This window comes from Hippoglossus stenolepis, chromosome 12, assembly GCF_022539355.2.
Source record: "Hippoglossus stenolepis isolate QCI-W04-F060 chromosome 12, HSTE1.2, whole genome shotgun sequence".
In the NCBI taxonomy this organism is placed as follows: domain Eukaryota; kingdom Metazoa; phylum Chordata; class Actinopteri; order Pleuronectiformes; family Pleuronectidae; genus Hippoglossus; species Hippoglossus stenolepis.
The window spans coordinates 17,336,425-17,354,290 of NC_061494.1; the positions used below are offsets into that span (position 1 = coordinate 17,336,425).

At 42.2% G+C, this 17,866-nt stretch overlaps 1 protein-coding gene across 1 annotated transcript; it reads left to right on the plus strand.

Annotated features, from left to right (window-relative positions):
• Positions 1-3,842: 3,842 nt before the first annotated feature.
• ubac2 (UBA domain containing 2) lies at positions 3,843-10,577 on the plus strand. The gene is made up of 10 exons (XM_035173152.2): positions 3,843-4,011; positions 5,077-5,201; positions 5,415-5,534; positions 5,911-6,017; positions 6,829-6,952; positions 7,069-7,116; positions 7,250-7,358; positions 8,175-8,317; positions 8,473-8,619; positions 8,861-10,577. Exons 1-10 carry the CDS (start codon positions 3,981-3,983, stop codon positions 8,966-8,968), a joined length of 1,062 nt encoding a protein of 353 aa, XP_035029043.1. The 5' UTR covers positions 3,843-3,980; the 3' UTR covers positions 8,969-10,577.
• The last annotated feature ends 7,289 nt before the right edge of the window (positions 10,578-17,866 follow it).

Consider the following 17,866-nt stretch of genomic DNA (forward strand, 5'->3'; position numbering starts at 1 on the left):
AATTCACTTTTATGGTTAATTTGCAGGGAGATAAGAAAGACACAAAGAAGATATTATTTTCTATTAAATATTAGTATTGCAGGAGATTAAACTTTATCTAATTCAATGAATGAATAATATCTACTGGCACCTTTAGGATTAAATCACTGTAAATGTCTGGAAACAAATCAATTGTGGCTCAACTTAAATCTGTTAACTGTTTTCACATATAAGATATTTGAAAGCATCAAAACTGAAATGAGGAGCAAACAGATTGTGTAGCTGCAGACATGCGACACCACACCAAGTGCTCCTCAACAAATGCAGAGGGCAAAAGGATGAATATGTAATAAATGATGTGCGAGGGTCAATGATTAAAATGCCGGTGAACATATCTAAAGCAGATAATTTCCCCTAAGACAGAAGGTGGATGCTCAGGATGCTCAGTGGAAAGCAAAATTAAGTTTTCTTAAGTCGTAAATAATCTGTTTCGCATTGTTCTGAATCCCTTTGTTGTGCCAAAAGAAAAAAGAGAAAATCTCGGCCAGATTTCTGCTCGTTCTACCCTGTCTCAATGTGCAGAGTGCCATTTCCTGGACATAGGCAGATAAGCTGTGTTGCAGGACTAAAACAATACCTCTGTTACAAGCAATTCTTCCTGAACACAGAGCGGCTGACAAGTGAATAGCAATGATTCACATAAATGAACGTGCGAATGAGTCATCAGCTTTTTGACCACCTCAGAGGCCGTCTTGACTAAAAAGGTTTGTGACTTCATTCAGCAGCGCTCGACTCTTTCACGCTCCCTTGTCTCTCTGTCTCTCTCCCACACACACACAGACACACAAATGCCCGAACACACACATATGGACACACATCCCTTACAATTCACCGAGTGGCATTGTCCTGCTGAGAGATGTGTAATGGAAAAGATAAATGGAGGATAAAGCTAAGGTGACAGGGCCGAGCATGCATGTATGTGTATTTGCATGTGTGTGTGCGCGTGTGTCTGTGTGTGTCCGCATGTGTGCACTGCACAACAGACCAGCAAACCATCTGCTCATCTCCTCTTAATGAACAAAGCAAACAGCAGGAGTCAAGGCTGTCTCCAAATCTGGAGTCTCTTTATTGGTAAGCACACACACACACATACAAACACACGCAAACACACATCTCCGCGCTGTTTAATCTTATTATCTTTGATTGAGAACAGGGGCAAAGCAACCTTTTTAGACCTCACTCCTACATCAGTGACAGAGAAGGTCTGAAACACAATTAGCAAGCTGTTCCTGAGCTCTGCTTTGCACTCACATCTGACCACCGGCAGCCAAATAGACCTAATGGGTGGGAACTAACCAATGGGAACTAACACGCCACTGCATCTGCGGATGATTGGGAAATGCAACACTATTAGACAGCTGTTCGCCATATCTTTTCAAATGTACTTGGACGTAGCATAAGCATCGGATCTAATGGCTCCGGAGCAATCACCGCCGGGCTCAAAGGTACACACAGCGTTTGATGTGACTAAAACTGGCAGCCTGTAGTGTAAGACAAAGCAGGGCCTCTGCAAAGGAAGTCTGGACCTTGACAAGATATGACACTGTGTGCATGAGGCCAGAGCACCAGAAGAAAAAGTCATTAATCTGGACTTTGTGCAGTCACATCCTGCTCAAGGCCCCAAAGATAATTAACAGTTAGCGCTCTGTCAGAAAGATGATCACATGGCTTCAAGGGGGGAAACATTCCATGTGCTGCTTGTATGCATACATCCAACCAACCCATAAACACATATCACACACTGAGCAAATGGCCGTAGATGACAAGCGTGAAGGTCAAACATGCTGGTGCTTCAGGGCCTGGGAATGCCCCGTCGGAGGCGTGTGAGGTACGAGCAGTGTGGAGTCGTGGATGAGGAGACTGGCCCCCATCATCAGGAGGATCCTCCAGCTCCAACATCCGACTCTGCTGAAACATCTGTGAGCAAGACGCTGGAAACCCAGCTGCAGGGGTCAGATCAGGGGTTCTCAGCCTGGAGGTCTTGGTGGTCACCAGGGAGACAACGTCCGCAGATGGGAGACGATCCTGCTCTCATCGCTGTGTGGATGCATTTCTGTGGAATCTGTCATGATACATTTAGCAGATTTGCTTTAAATAGTAACTCTCTTACTTGGGTATTTCCATTATTACTTTGCACTTCTACTCCACCACAAAACATAAAAGAACATCTAAACGAGTTATTCTATCAATATACTATTATTGAGAGGTACTTTATTTACTTTTATTTTTATTATATTTTAACAGGAAAGTCTCATTGAGATCAAAATATCTCTTTTTACTTCTCCTTTTTATTTTATATTTTTCTGTCATTTTATTATATTTCAGAGCATCCTGGTCAAGACAGCACACTTGACAGGGCTGCACACATTCATACAGTTTCAAAATAAAGAGCGAATTACAGAATCATAATTTATTTAAAAATATCCATCAGATATTCCTCGCGAGTCTTCAACATCAGGGATCAAACGGGGACAAAATGAATTAGTCAAAACACCTACAGCCAGATGTGCCTGTCTCCAAGTCGTTTAAAATGAGGCTACTTTAAATGCATCCAGTGAGACCAGCTCCCCCCCGATTCAGGTGATTCTGGACGCTCCCTCTCCCCCTGCGCGTCTCTTTATGTGCTCAGCAGTATGTAAAGTGATTGAAATTAGCCCAACCTTTGCAAGCTGCAACATTAAAGTGATGTACACACTAATTCATCTCTTATTATAATCTCATAATATAAAATACTGTCTGCAAAATTACAGCTTTTTACTTCTGGCAGTTTTAAGTATACTTTGGTGCTAAAAAGTATTTTGCTAAAACTTAAGTAAAATTTTTAATGCATGGCTTTTACTTTTGCATTTCTACACTTGGTGTTGCCACTTAAACTTGGGCCTAATAAAGGACCTGAGGCCTTTTCCCATGACTGATTAGTAGCTGTACAATGCAGATGATTGTTTTCACCTCCATCTGTTTGTTGCAAGATTATACACAAAACTGATAACAGATTCCCACAAAACTTAATGTCAGGATGGTTTTTTTCTCACTTTCTTAAAATATGTGACATCCACTTTTAATCATAATGACATAAACCAGTCATATTTAGGGAACTGATATGAGTGTGGGTAATTTGATGCAGCTTGACTAAATCTAAGGGGCATGCACTATATAGATTATATTTTCTTTATCTTTTTTAATTTTATTTTGATCATTATCTTTTGTCTGTCTGAAGGAGAGGTGTCGCAGGTCATTCCTTGCTGCAGTGGGAAGACTGGACAACCAGCTCTGCTCCCAGTAGAACTAAACGTTTTTACACTGTACTGTATACATGATCTTTATCCCATTTATATTTTTCTATATTTTTTTTATATTCATTACACTTGAGTATTGCATGTTACTTATTATTACTCACTGATGCCTATGTTTGACTCTCGCTGCTGTAATATTGCTAATTTCCCCTTTGTGGGACTAATAAAGGATTATCTTATCTCATCTTATCTTATGATCAGTAAATGCTTAATAGAGAGGGGGGTTATAATCTAGTTGCACATCTTTAGCAATTTAATAAAAATGAATAAATTATTGATATTCTACATGAATTGTTGTTCCTTCATTGTCAGTGACCATGTGCATGGATGTGAATATGTTTTTCATGGAAGTTCAACAAAAATATGTTTTACATCTACAATGCAGAGCAACAGCGCCCTCCTCAGGTCAACTCCCGTGTTATTTTAGCGGATTGCGAATCAGCCTGTTTTGGTCTTCTCGGGCTCCCGTAGGACATCTCCTCCTCCTCCTCCTCCTCCTCCTCCTCCTCCTCCCCCCGGCCTCCCTCCCTCCCTCCCCTCGCAACATGGACCCTCACCCCAACTTCTCTCCGCTGTCCCGCTGTTAGCGTCGCTCAGTCCCGGGTGGTTCGCGGTGTCCGTCTGGGTCCCGTGGCTCCTCCAGACGCCATGTTCACCACCACCGGCTCCCGGGGCCTGTGTGAGTATATCCCCGCTGTAGAGTTAAGCCCGAGCCGGGGCTGTCGCTGCCCTCTGCCCGCGGCTCCTGTCACTTCCAGCCGGCTAGCGCGGCTAGCTGCTGTTAGCATCGCGCCGTCATTCATTTCCTCCAGGCTGCGTCTGTCTGTTCCAGATCCCGTCAGCTGGTTAATAACCCGGCAGTTGTTTTCCACATCAGCCGCTTCACCCAGTGGAGGTTTTCATGTTGTAAATGAGCTAAAGGCTTCATATGGAAATGCTATCGACTGAATGTTAGCTAATCTCCGAGCCAGCGCCCCCTCTGAGTACAAATCATCCACCATCAACTCCTCACTTATATTTATTATATCACCGGTATAATAAAGTAGAAGTGTCACTTCTTACTTTAGCTGTGGAGGAAGTATTTACATCCCTGACCGAGTACAAATACCACTGCACTTCAGAGCCTTGTAATGTAGATCAATACATACAAACAGGGAATCATCAGCATTACATCATTATTACTAATGAATGAACCTTGAAACAGCACTTGATTGTTTTCGTTGTGGCTTAATCAGTTGTAATAATATGTTGTTTTACAGCTGCATTGAGTTGATAGTTGAGTCTAACAACAGACAATTCATATATACTTGTTTTTTTATCAATAAAGGAAAATATTATGTGGTTTTGGCTTTTTGAAAGTCATGATAATAATAAACTACATTTCTTTGGGTTTTGGACAAAACAACTCACTTTAACACGTCACTTTGGACTCAGAGAAGTTGCCAATAGATCCAATAACTCATTGATCTCTCAAGAACATAATCAGCAGATACATAGATCATGAAAGTTAGAGTTATTTGCAGCCCTTCTTGTTTTGGTAAACTAGTAAGAAATTTCCCTCAGTTGATTTATTTATTCATTCATTCATGCTCTGCCATTAGTATCTTGAAATACCACTCAGTGTGACTTGGACAGACTGTTCTTTTGCGCATAGAATGGAAAGAAACAAGTGAAGTGTGTATAACTATTTAAATGCAGTACTTGAGTAAACTAAATAACCTTTAACCCCTCTTGTTGTGTATAGATATGGCTCCGCTGTCTAAAGGCCTCCTGCTGGTTCTCAATGGGCTGACTGTGATGCTCACCCTGCTGCCTCACTACCAGGAACTGTTTGCATACAACATACAGGCTGTCGTGCAGCAGCACCAGGTACGTCTTCAGCATCTGTCCTGTTTTACACACCAATAGTCACAAGCAGGCCACAGAATGCCACCTGAGTTACATCCATGCTGATGAAGACCATGCAATGCGTTTGAAAGTTCTGAAAAAGCTTTTTAGTGGACTTTGACTTTAAAAACAAATCTCAAATGGTCATAATGTTGTGCATCTGTAACGTGTGTGAATAAATCCTTTGTGCTGCAGGTGTGGAGGTTGCTGTGTGGCCGGCTCGTCTGTGTCGACCTGAAGGACTCCTTTTGTAGCAGCCTGCTCATTTACAACTTCAGAATCTTTGAGAGGAGGTTTGGCACCAGGAAGTTTGCTGTGAGTATCCAAATCCACTAATTGATGGATGTGAACATACATGGATACACAGAAAACAGATTTGACTCACTGCAATTCCCTCAAAATCTAGACTGGATGGGTTTAATATGTTGAATTACTTCTTATTCAGTTACCTGCATGAACAAAAGCAATACACATGTTACAGGATTAAATACATAACCCTCAGTCACAGACAAGTTTCACCTGTTTGGCAACTTCCTTTTTTCAAGAAGACTATACTTAACTTCCTCATCTGGCACAAAGTAGTTGCTTCATGACCAAAATTTGACAATGATTTTGTGTTTGTGAAATGAATTGTTTGAAAACATTTATGTAGTTTTCTAACCATCATATGTGTTGCATCTCTTTATTTCAGTCCTTCCTGTTTGGCACGTGGTGTTTGTCTGCGCTGACGGACTTCTTGTTGGTGCAGGCTTTCCAGTTTCTATTTGACTATGAAGTCGAAGAACTGTCCACAGGACTGTAAGTAGCTCGGTCGCTCAAGTAGCCACAGACTACATCCCCACTAATGTGTTTACTGTTTTGTCTGATATCCACACTGGTCCAGAGTTTTGAAGACTCCAGAGACTTTTGGAAACGCTGCTGGCCCCATTGTAGTTTGAAAGCGTTGACGTTGGATTTTGGTGTGGACGGGCAGGAACAGAAACACTGACACTTACACACGCTTCTTCATTATCAGTCACCAAAATCTTGCTAAACCAAACTTTCAGTAAGGTTAAACCCTGTCATTGGTCCAAGCAAAGAAGGATCTTACTTTTCACAATTCCTCATTATTACAATTTTCTGCTAGTATGCAACTAACTACTAAGTTGACTGTCTATTTCCTGTTTACACTGGCAAACAGGTCCAGCATACTAATTGGTCATGTGATGTGCGTTTTCATGTGTTCCAGTATGGATTTAGATTATTTCTGAAGCAGTGTTAAAACACTCGTCTGGACGGAGATATATCTTTTTTTAAAACACAGTTTTACATACCAGTATGAATGTGCCGGATCTCTGAAAAGGAAATAACTTTTTGTTGTTCTTATGGCCACTGAGGATCCTTCGATTACAAGGATATACTGCCTTGTATTCAGTTAGGTTTATATTGTACCAAGGACATATACACACTATGTGTCATTTATGGAGAAAATCCTATTTCACCTCGACATGTGAGCATGTAAGCCTTGGGCAACCCTGATAATTACAGTGACTAGTTTGAAATGCTCGTTCTTTTGTTCTTCTCTGTGTTCCTGTGCCATCTCCATCCTCTTCCCCTTCTCCCCTCACAGGCTTGCTCCAGTCTTCTCTCTGTTTGTGCCTTTCTACCTGTCGATCCCAAAGATGCCCGTCACTCAGGTCCTGGGCCACATTAGCATCACCAACAAGACTCTGATCTACATAGTGGGCTTGCAGGTAAGCCCATGTTCTACTGCTGTGAGCCAGTGTGTATCTGTATTGCTTTGTCTTCTACTGTTCTTTCTCCAAATAGTGTGATCTTCATGGTTTCTTTCTTGTACTCTCTCTTCCAGCTGTTGACATCCAGCCCATTCATGTGGCTTCTTGCTCTCAGCGGACTGGTGAGTAGCCAAGTTCCTCTTGTGGTTTACCAGGTATCTAGGAATACCCCCAATATTTAAACTGCAGCAAATTTCATGCAGTTCGTCCATTTCCATACTAAATGCACGTTTTTTTTGCAAATGTACCTTCCAGATCTCAGGCGGGCTGTACTACTCCAATATTCTCCAGTTACAAAATATCCTCTTCGTGCCTGCTTGGATGTCTCGTATTGGACGGTATATTTTGGAGCCAGTCTTCTCAAGTGAGTCCCACCTAAAGTTGTCACATTCACAAATCCTGTGCAAACCAATGTTGCCGAGCTTGATGCACTGTTGTAGTCTATCTGAGGAATAATAACATAATAATCTCCACTTTGAACACTGCTTTGCTTAATCAGTTTAAATTCTCTTTCTACTTTTTCAAGTAAAACTAATGTTGAAATGATCTGTTTTAGCCTGTTTTCCACTTTGTCTTGTGAAAGTTTTGTGGACATTTGTTATACTTACTGAGGCTAATGAGCTAAAGCAGCTCATACTCCCAATGTTCTAGACGTCACTTATTAACAAAAAGGAAATTACTTCTAAAAACAAATCACGTTTTCACAGTTGTGCTCATTGTTCGGAGGAACTTTATGGGTCAGCAATGTCTTAATTTAATAGTTGTATGAAGTCAACCAGTATTCGTTAGTGAAAGTAGTTTTTGACTGACTGGGGATGTGGTTTTTCATTTGAATGCACCCATTACTTTATTCTCTCAAAGTAAAACATTAACTTACTCCTCCCGTCCAATTTCTAATGTCCTGCACGGTCATTGAAAGTCTTTCAGGTGTGAGAGAGTGTGTGATTTCCTGTGATTAGTCTGTGCTGAGAATTTGAGCCAGTTTAAAGAGTAAGCTAGTTTGATATTTGCTATGTTTCTATTTTAGATATGAAATGTATTGTCACAAGCAACAGATCTTGAATCCTGGCACCAGCTCTGCAGGAATCCTTTTTAAACACACACTTTTCTCTTCATTTACATGTTTTTTTGTCTGCCGCTCTATTAATATGTTATTAACATTATTACCTTTGGCCTTAAGCCTCCCAGCCAATCAGCGAGACGCCTCCTGGGATGGGGGCCACTCTGGACATCCAGAGGCAGCAGAGGATGGACATGCTCGACCAGCAGCTGCTGCTGGCCCAGTACAATGAGGCCAGGAGGAGCGTCACACAGCAGCCACAGGTACGTCAGCACACACCAACTTGTTACTGCTTGTTTTGCACTGCCTGACCCCCATGTCATTACTTTAATAACCTCAAGCATCAGGAATTTTTACAGGATTTGCAGTCGTGTCATCTGCACAATCTCTACATGTTTGTGTGTCTGTGTGTGTGCAGGGTGGGTTGTTGCAGTGGACCAGGTTGTTTCCCTCCTTGAGACACAGAGGACAGAACAGACCCCCAATGCAGCCCCAGCCTCAGGCCCAGACACAGCCGTCAACCCAGCAGCCACAGTTGGACAACACGCCTGTCGCAGAGGAGCAGGTGGGTGATTACCTTGATAACAGTAGGTAGTGCGAGGTTACTTTCTGTAATTTGTAGATTATATTTTATTTATTATATGAACTGGATGATTCAGAGTTTTTATACACGGACATATTTTTACCTCTTGTCTCTATATCTCACCTTATTTTTACTTTGTGCTGGGGAACCATAGGAAATATTCCCAGGTGATGATTAGTTGGCTGCTTCCGTCTCTTAGTCTATGTTTTATTTTGTCTCGTAGGTTGCACTCTTAGTGGAAATGGGCTTTTCCAGGACTGATGCCCTGGAGGCCCTCAGAGCTTCAAACAACGACATCAACATGGCAACCAACTTCCTCTTGCAGCACTGAGAGCGAGAACCAGCTCAATGAGAAAAACAGAGGTGAAGGAGGACGGACTGAGAAAGCAGGAAGAGAATCAACCAACGCAGAGGAGGACAAAACAGAGCAGAGAGAAAATGTCGGACAGAATGAAAGAGAGTGAACAAAGAAGAAAAGGAGAGATGACAAAATATATTTGTACAGATCATCTGCTGTGTCACTGCCTCCCTCAGGCGGTGTTTGGCTGACCCGACCTGAACTGAGCCTGACAGCAGGCCGATTAATGAAGAAGTGTGAAGCACAAAGTAGGAGACATTTATGTCATAGCTTTCCGATGGTCATCATTGTGTGAAACAGGCATCATTTCTCAAGGCAGAGAAGTTAGACCTCTGGCTCCGAGGGGGGAGCATCCGTCCTCAGTCCAGTGGAGGATATAGAAGTGGGAGAACGGATGCTGAGGCTAAACTGGAGTTCCACACACTGTCCACACGGATACAAACTTATGGCGATGTGAAATAGTTTTGTATAACCCACTGTCATGTACCGCCGTTATACTTCCAAAATGGCTACTGTGTAACCAGCATCTGAGACGCCGATAACTGGTCAGAGAGGAAACATATGACAGAAGATCATAGATTCACAGGGTGTTTGAGTCAATGATCTGATACATCTTCCTCATCATGTTTTGAAGAATTTTCATCTTTCACTGAGACGACAGGAGTGAAAACAGACCCCTGCTAGAACATTATATTCCATCCCATTAGGAGGTGCTGAGGTCATGGTTACAAGTTGATGATTTAGGATTAAAGAATCCACAGCAACACAGTTGACCATGGGTTTATCATTCAGTTGTTGTTTCTTTACTTTGGCAGTGTTTCATAGCAGCAGCAGGTCTCAACCCTTTCCTGCTTTTGGACGCATTAACAAAGCAAGTGAGTTTGACTGACAGCGACTGCAGCAGCCAGGTTTTTTCCAGAGCTCACCGGTTTGGCCCTTTTGACCTTTTATTCTTCAAGTACACTGTGGCTGACAGACGGGGCTGTTTGGCAGGATACGGGTTAGATGGGCTATCTCAGGGTCTCCCAGGTGACCTCCCCTGTTAACCACATTCACATTTACACACATGGGTGCAGGCGTTCAGGAGCAGGTCACGTTTCACACCCTGGACTTTTTGTTTTTATCAATTCATGCTCTCTTTCCTCTTTCATGCATACACACAAACTCACACACTGCTCAAGGTTTTATTTATTCTGTCTTAGCCGAGTCTTTTCTCTGCCTGCGCAGAAGAAGAAGACCTGAAACTTGGTCTTAAATGTCTGATGATATTTATTATACAATATCATGATAAGAGACGTATATGGAGACTGTGTGTATACATGTGGAAACATTTTGTGCGAGAGAAGTAATGCAGCCACTATGTGTTGATGTCAAAAAAACAGATGCTAGTTTTATATTTTGTGCATAATAATATTGATAATATATGACCACTGAGATAATGCTGTCATCTGTGTGTCGGTATTTTTGAGAGTGAAATAATAGTTTATGGATGTGGTGAGGGAGTTGTTGCATGGACAACTTTCTGATGAAATGTAATGAATTATATTTGGTCTGTGTAATAAATCAACTTGATGACTAATTATTTACTTTGCAAAGGACTTATTTATTACAAAAAGCCTCGAGTTAACTCAAGAATTTAATTTTTTCTTTACCCTTTGGTTGATTTGAGTTGATGTGTGGAATTTAAAGTTTTATATTCGTTTTAATTATTAGCATCATCTTGTGTGACAAGCTGGTGATCTGTCCAGGCTGTACCCCGCCTCCCCCCCAATGTCAGATGGGATTTTCTCCAGCTTCCCCTGCGACCCTCAAAAGGATAAACGATATAGATGATGGCTGGATTTTCCTGAATATAAACACTAATAGTCTTGTGGTAGGCAACGGGAGCTCCAGAATATATTATATTATATTTATTATGCTGCGTCACACAGCAGCCACAGGTACGTCAGCACACACCAACTTGTTACTGCTTGTTTTGCACTGCCTGACCCCCATGTCATTACTTTAATAACCTCAAGCATCAGGAATTTTTACAGGATTTGCAGTCGTGTCATCTGCACAATCTCTACATGTTTGTGTGTCCGTGTGTGTGCAGGGTGGGTTGTTGCAGTGGACCAGGTTGTTTCCCTCCTTGAGACACAGAGGACAGAACAGACCCCCAATGCAGCCCCAGCCTCAGGCCCAGACACAGCCGTCAACCCAGCAGCCACAGTTGGACAACTTGCCTGTCGCAGAGGAGCAGGTGGGTGATTACCTTGATAACAGTAGGTAGTGCGAGGTTACTTTCTGTAATTTGTAGATTATATTTTATTTATTATATGAACTGGATGATTCAGAGTTTTTATACACGGACATATTTTTACCTCTTGTCTCTATATCTCACCTTATTTTTACTTTGTGCTGGGGAACCATAGGAAATATTCCCAGGTGAGGATTGGTTGGCTGCTTAATATAAACACTAATAGTCTTGTGGTAGGCAACGGGAGCTCCAGAATATATTATACAGAATATGCTTTCATGTAGTTCATTTTAATAGTTATAAAAAAGGCTTAAGGAGGGAAACTACAGTTAAATTAATTATTAACTATTTGTGCACACAGTATATTGAGTTTGCCTAATGTATCACCCACATCCCCAAAATCTATTACTCAAAGTAACATATTCTAATAGCTTTAATGTAATGCTATATCATCTCCTGTTCTTCTTCCAGCATTTAGCTCCAAACTCCAAAGCAGCTGCCTTTGTTTGAAGGGGTTATTATGGGATTTCCTTCTGAGTGTTCTGTTATCACTCACCTGAGATCAGTTAGGTTTTTCTGGCAGTGACTGGTGTCTCTAAAAAAAGGACAATTCTTGTGTCTGTAGTCTGTGTTTTCTCACTGTCTGTCCGAGGGACGTGTCGGAGATTAATCTAGAACAAGAGAGGCCCATTGAAAAAGAACACCTGCACGTGGACCTGTTTGTGTCTCTTTTGGTCCATGTTGTGATTAGGAAAACATTATGTAATCAAAACAGATCTCAGCCAGATGGATTCCCATAATGGATAATAGAAGTAATTTTGTGATTCCTCAGAGAGAAAAAGTAAATGTACATCCATAAAGTTAAACAAGCTTCCAATACAAGTGAGGTGGAAAATCATGCACAATCATTTTCAGTCTACACTGTGATATGTCACTCTACCAAGGAGGTTATGTTTTCACCTCTGGATCCAGGGACAGATCCAAGAATATGGTCCAATTTCTTTATTATTGCGAGATAGAGCATTTGTTGATTTCTCAATGAATCATTTTATAAATCTTATTTAGTGGATTGATATTCATGAGTGTGTGAAATTTGGTGCAGCTTGGTTGGTGGAGGTTTTTCTACTTTTCATAATACTGTGTTTGTTTCAGGAAAACACATTATTAAAATAATTTTAAAAAAATATTAAACCAAAATCTTTCTGGGTATATAAGGATTTGAGTAATTGTTTACAACATCATTCAACTGAAATTAGGAAAAAACAGATTTTTAAAAAAGAGCAACCACTTTCTGAAATGAATTTGAGTTTTTGTATTTATATTTTTCAAAACAACATGACCATGAACAACCTGAACAATATTTGCACGATGATGTCAAGTTTCCTTTCGACACTAGATGGAGACATTGACTCAGGTCCGTTGTGTTGTTATTGCCAGTGAAGCCCTTTGCCTCTGCCACACCCACCCTGCTCTGATTATTCCAGGGAGCAGACAGCTCCAGCATCCTCTTGCTCCAGGGAGGCTGAATATCAATGTAGAGAAATTATGCACATCCTCAAGTCAAAGGATTTCACAACCATGCGATTTGCAAACTGTTCCCGGAAACACAAAAGGAAGAAATGATACCATGAGCCTCATTCTATCTTTCATCTCGCACTCGATATGTGGCACTTGACATCTCATCTGAACTCCCACAAACACTGAAGAAATATTCTCTCTTCACTAAAAGGTCTACGGAGAACGCGGTGAAACGATTCCTTTCAGTCTGCAGCCGACGTCGAATCCAGTCAAGCGATGCAACTTTTAATGGCGTCTGAATGGAAAAGCAGCTTAAACCGTAGTGATTAATATCTGTGTGTGTCTTTGTGTTTCAGTGTTTAATTAAAGACAATGAATAAAAGAAAAGAAGAAAAAAAACCTCGCTGACAACCGACCTCATTTGGGAGACTCTTTTGTGAAGTGCCTGCTTAATGTGCAGAGTTAATCACGCCTCATTTGGGGGCAATGATTTTGATGTTGTGAGCTTTGAAGGGGTACAAGTACTATGTACTTCAAAATACAAGCATGCAGCGTATATATACACATCGATGGATGGGGAAAACCATTTTGACTTTACGTGCGAGGTAGCATATCTTTATGTTCAAAAACGATGTGTAAAAAATGTCGCTACATGAAGAAGAATGATGATGTAGGATCTGGGGATTTCTCCTTGTCTGGCAGGGAAACCATTGTTGTTTACAGTACAGGAGACTATGGCCTTGGAGCATCAGCAGACGTGTTGGGCTATTTATCATCTGTCTGGGTCTGTATTGACCAAGGCCTACTGAGCTGAATATCATGACACACTGCTGCTGTGGCTACACCAGCGTCTGAGTGTGTTTCTCCTCTTGCGTTTCTATTATTTTAAGAAAAGTCTGAGTTTGGGATTTTTATTCTACTCAGGGCTAATTAGCTTCTCTAAGCTCACTCACTCATATCTCCAATGTTAAAACTTGTTTGTGTAATCTGTATAAACAATAATGGTAAAAGATGCGATTTGCGATATTTTACTTGTTTTTAGCTGCGAGCAGTATCGCCTGAAGTCTCTGCTGGTTGCCTGGAAACTGCACCCGGCCAAGAAATAGGCCGAAATCATTCACTAATAACCATATAGTGAGTTCGCCATTTTGTTGTGGTGTCTGAATGTTTAGTGTAGTTTTTTTTATTACCCTATATAGTGCACTCATTGCTTCCCATAATGCATCGTGAAAAGTAGAGCACAACCTCTGGTCACTAACCAATATGTACCATCATGCATTGCGCTCCCAGCGGAGATGAGAGGAGCGAGGGCAGCAGAAAAAATAACAGAACGACGATGATGTCTCATAAAGATGAGCAGTGAAGCCAATTCATTTAGATCACCCCCTGGTGGCTGGCTGCAGTATAGGTCATAGACAAGCTGCCTTCTCTGTGTTGGTGGACATGAGCTAAACCAAAAAGTCAAAATACACGTTAAATTAATTTAAAGGTAGTTTCTGTCATTTCAGATAGTTCTTGATAGAGATGCATGTTTTCATGTTTAGTAATTTGATGCTATAAATATGCGCTGAATCATCATGATTGACAGCTGAGTCTGACTCACGGCTGGTGGGGCTTGTTTATCGACGGGACCTCGACACTGAGATTCCACACCATCATCACTACTCTGCATACGGAGGCTCCAAATGACGTCATAAGCACAAGATGGCGGTGGTGGTTTCCAGGATATTTGTACAGTGAGAGGAATTGGAGCCGCATCGTGCATCCTCACATACAGTCTATTGTCCGTCTCTGTGGGGGACATCTTTAGCATGACACATCAGAGCTTTAAGTTGAGTAAAATGTAAAGTACCTGTCATGCCAGTGTTCACAAGTGTAATATATTGGTGTTTGTGTCTCAGTCTGAGTAAAGTACTTGCTGATGCTGAGCTGCTGGCATGCACGTATCAAATCAAACAGCCAGAGGCCGGCACCAGCTCCAACGCTGTCTCCCGCTATATTCCCTCGCCAGCTCTGTTGCCATGGTGAGTGCATGCTGTTTTGTGTGGTTGCCATGGGGACCCGGTATTACAGCCGTCCTCCTGCTCTCATCATGTTTCTGCATGATCATTTGTATGCCTCGCGTACGCTAATTCTAAAAAAGGAAAAAATAACATTAGCGGCTCAGAGGAATGCCCTGTGGGATCTTCTGTGGAAACACGCTCAGGTATTCCTGACGAGAATTCAGAGGATGGAGAAAATACCAGAGCAGCTGCTTGACTTTCTCACCCTGACTTTGCATGTTTGACAGAGAAAATGTCAGATGTATGAGAAAAAATTCAGAACAATGCCGTCTCTTTCTGGTTTCTCACTATGAAGTCCCTGGCTATGGACGGCAAGAATGCCCAACGCCTCCCACTGATATGGTAATAATATCCAAGCTAGTGTGCTTTGAGATAATGACATCATTTGTTGCTCGAGTCCTTCTAACAATCACAGTCTGTCCGGGTCTCTCACACTCGAAGGGTATTGTGCGTTTGTACGTGTGCTGCATGTGTGTGACTGCCCTGTGCACCACATGTGGGAATGTTTGCATCCCATTCTCGGGGCAGAACGCGAGCGGTGGAGGCCACAGATGCTTTCCCCCGAATCCCTTTGACGAGGAACTCCATAGTTAACGGGGCAAAACTATGCACCTGCCTCCAGGCCCTTCAGGGGTTTGGCATTTCTCCGGCTCCTGGATGCCACTTGCGATCTGTTTAGTCTGTGCTTGTACAGGTGACGTCAAAAGGAGAGCAATCCTCTTTTAATCATTAGGGGCTTTGTCAGACGCACTTGTAGGATTTGCGGGTTTTGTTGGACCTGTTTTTCCATCTTGCAGCGGTAATTACAGCTTGTGGATGGAAGACTTGTTTCTTTTTCGCGCCCCTTTTTCTTTTGTTTGTTTCCTTTGATCTCCCAACATCGGTGTCTAAACGTGCCTCAACCCATTTATACAAGAAACCCACAATCCCACAACGTGCTCATTTGGAAAACAGTCATTTACAAGCACGACAACAAGTAAAGCACTCCGGCTCTGTAATCAGCATTAGCACGAGGTGAGCAGCCCTCGCTCCTGACCGTCAACTGTGACTGACCCCAAACTCGCACCTGAGCTTCAGTCTACAAATTCTGCAAGCTTTGGGTCTAGCTCTCCTTCTGCCATAAACAGCATTTAGGTGTTCTGACACAGACATGATCACCACCTCCGTTTGTGTTGAGCCGACAAGGAGGAGATTCATTCTGGGTGACTTTTTGCCACCATTAGCCCGTTACGCTCTCTCACTGTCCGTTCTTCGTCCTCTTCAAACCCTGATGCACCACAGACGCCCACGGTAAATCTTAAACGTGCAGAACGTTGACAGGAGTGGAAACAGCCGTCCCCTCCCTCCTCCATAATCCGTACCTTGCTCTTTTCTTGCCCCCGTGCAGCACCGACTACACTGCCAGGAATGTCCCTGTGTTCTCTGACCTTTAATAAGGTGCACTTCCTCTGTAATTGTACACACACACGGTATGGCATGAACGCCATGCTTCGTGTGCCGGTGCGTTTATTTTTAAGGCGTCCGCGTGTGCAGTGCTATAAATGCGACGAGCGCAGCGCACACATTCAGACTCGGGGATGAGGTGAAGGTGTTAAGCTGATGAAGGGTTTCTCTTCCAATGCTCTTCAAAGTGAACTTTAAACACGTTCCAGCAGATTCATTACATCCGGTCATAAACCAACTTCGCTAAATACTTCCGACATTGTCCTGATGGTGGAAGAGTCCAGCTGTTGGTGCATTTATCATGGAGGCTCAGGGCTGACTGTGGTCGTCTCTCTGAAACCCAGCAGGAAGACGTTTGCTTGACTCAACAACCAGGAGAGAGGCCTTTTCAGCAGACCCATCTTCTCTCTACGCTCTGTTTGCTCTCAGCCCACTCATCGTACTCTGCCTGTGTTTGTGCTCCGTCATGATTTTCTTAAGTAGAGCTAATAGTGTCTAAAATCCACCGTCCTCTTCCAGTCACAGCCCCTGATGCAGAAGTCAGCAGATCTACACATTGTACTATTGTCTGTTTGTCTGGAATACCCCAAAAACCACTGAACCGATCTTCTTGAAACTTGGTGGAAGGGTGGGGTGTGGGCCGAGGAAGAACATCTTTAATGTTGAGTTAACATTTTGGGGAATTTCTCAACAAATAATGCAAGATGAAAAAAATCTGGCATATGTGGAGAGCGAATATCTATGAACATGTGAGATTGAAAGCAATTTGCAGAAAATTCCTGTCTACATAATATTAATTTGATCTCAATACATCCTTTTCCAATGTAGTATTCAAGTGGCCAATCAGCCTTGGCAGAGGGATGCTCTGTCCAAGTGCCCTTGAATGGATCTTACAAATAATTCACAATGTCTATTTTTAGAAATACTGCTTTTTTTTGTGTGTGTATTACATTATGGGGAGTAAAAGTATAAGACAGACAAATGTTGCATGTGAAAGACAAAAGTCAAACTCATTTCAGTCAGCTTAATATGTACATGGGATAAACTATGAGTGTGTATCTGTGCTAAGGCCCAACATTCTCCTGAAATTCAATCAAGCTGCACCAAAGTCTACATTGCCAAATAACGACACCTTTTCAAAAACAGTGAAAATGTGGAAAAACAACCTAAAACCAGGATGTGAAAGAAAGTGAGAAAAGGGTCTCTTCCCTGTCATTGTTCAAACAAACACACAAAACAACCCACAACCAAATGAACAGGGCTGGAAACATGGAACATTGGTGGAGGTAATTATTATTTGAATTAAGTGTATTGATGGCAAATGGCTTCTGGCCTCTTCACTCCTCTCACACACTGAGCTCAGCAGGGATTGGCTGGCGATGAAAGACTCAGATTTGATGATGTCAATTCTGTTTCAGTCGATGAGATAACGGGGGAATACATTTAACGCGCCTGAAAGCAGGCAGGGGTTTTGAAAGGACTGGATGAATGGTGTAGTAGCTGAACAATACTCAACACAAAGATGCTGTGAATATTGTTGTCTGCACTGGAGACGATGCAAAAATCTGAAATATGGACGCCTCTATTAAAATATTCCTGCTCGTCTCT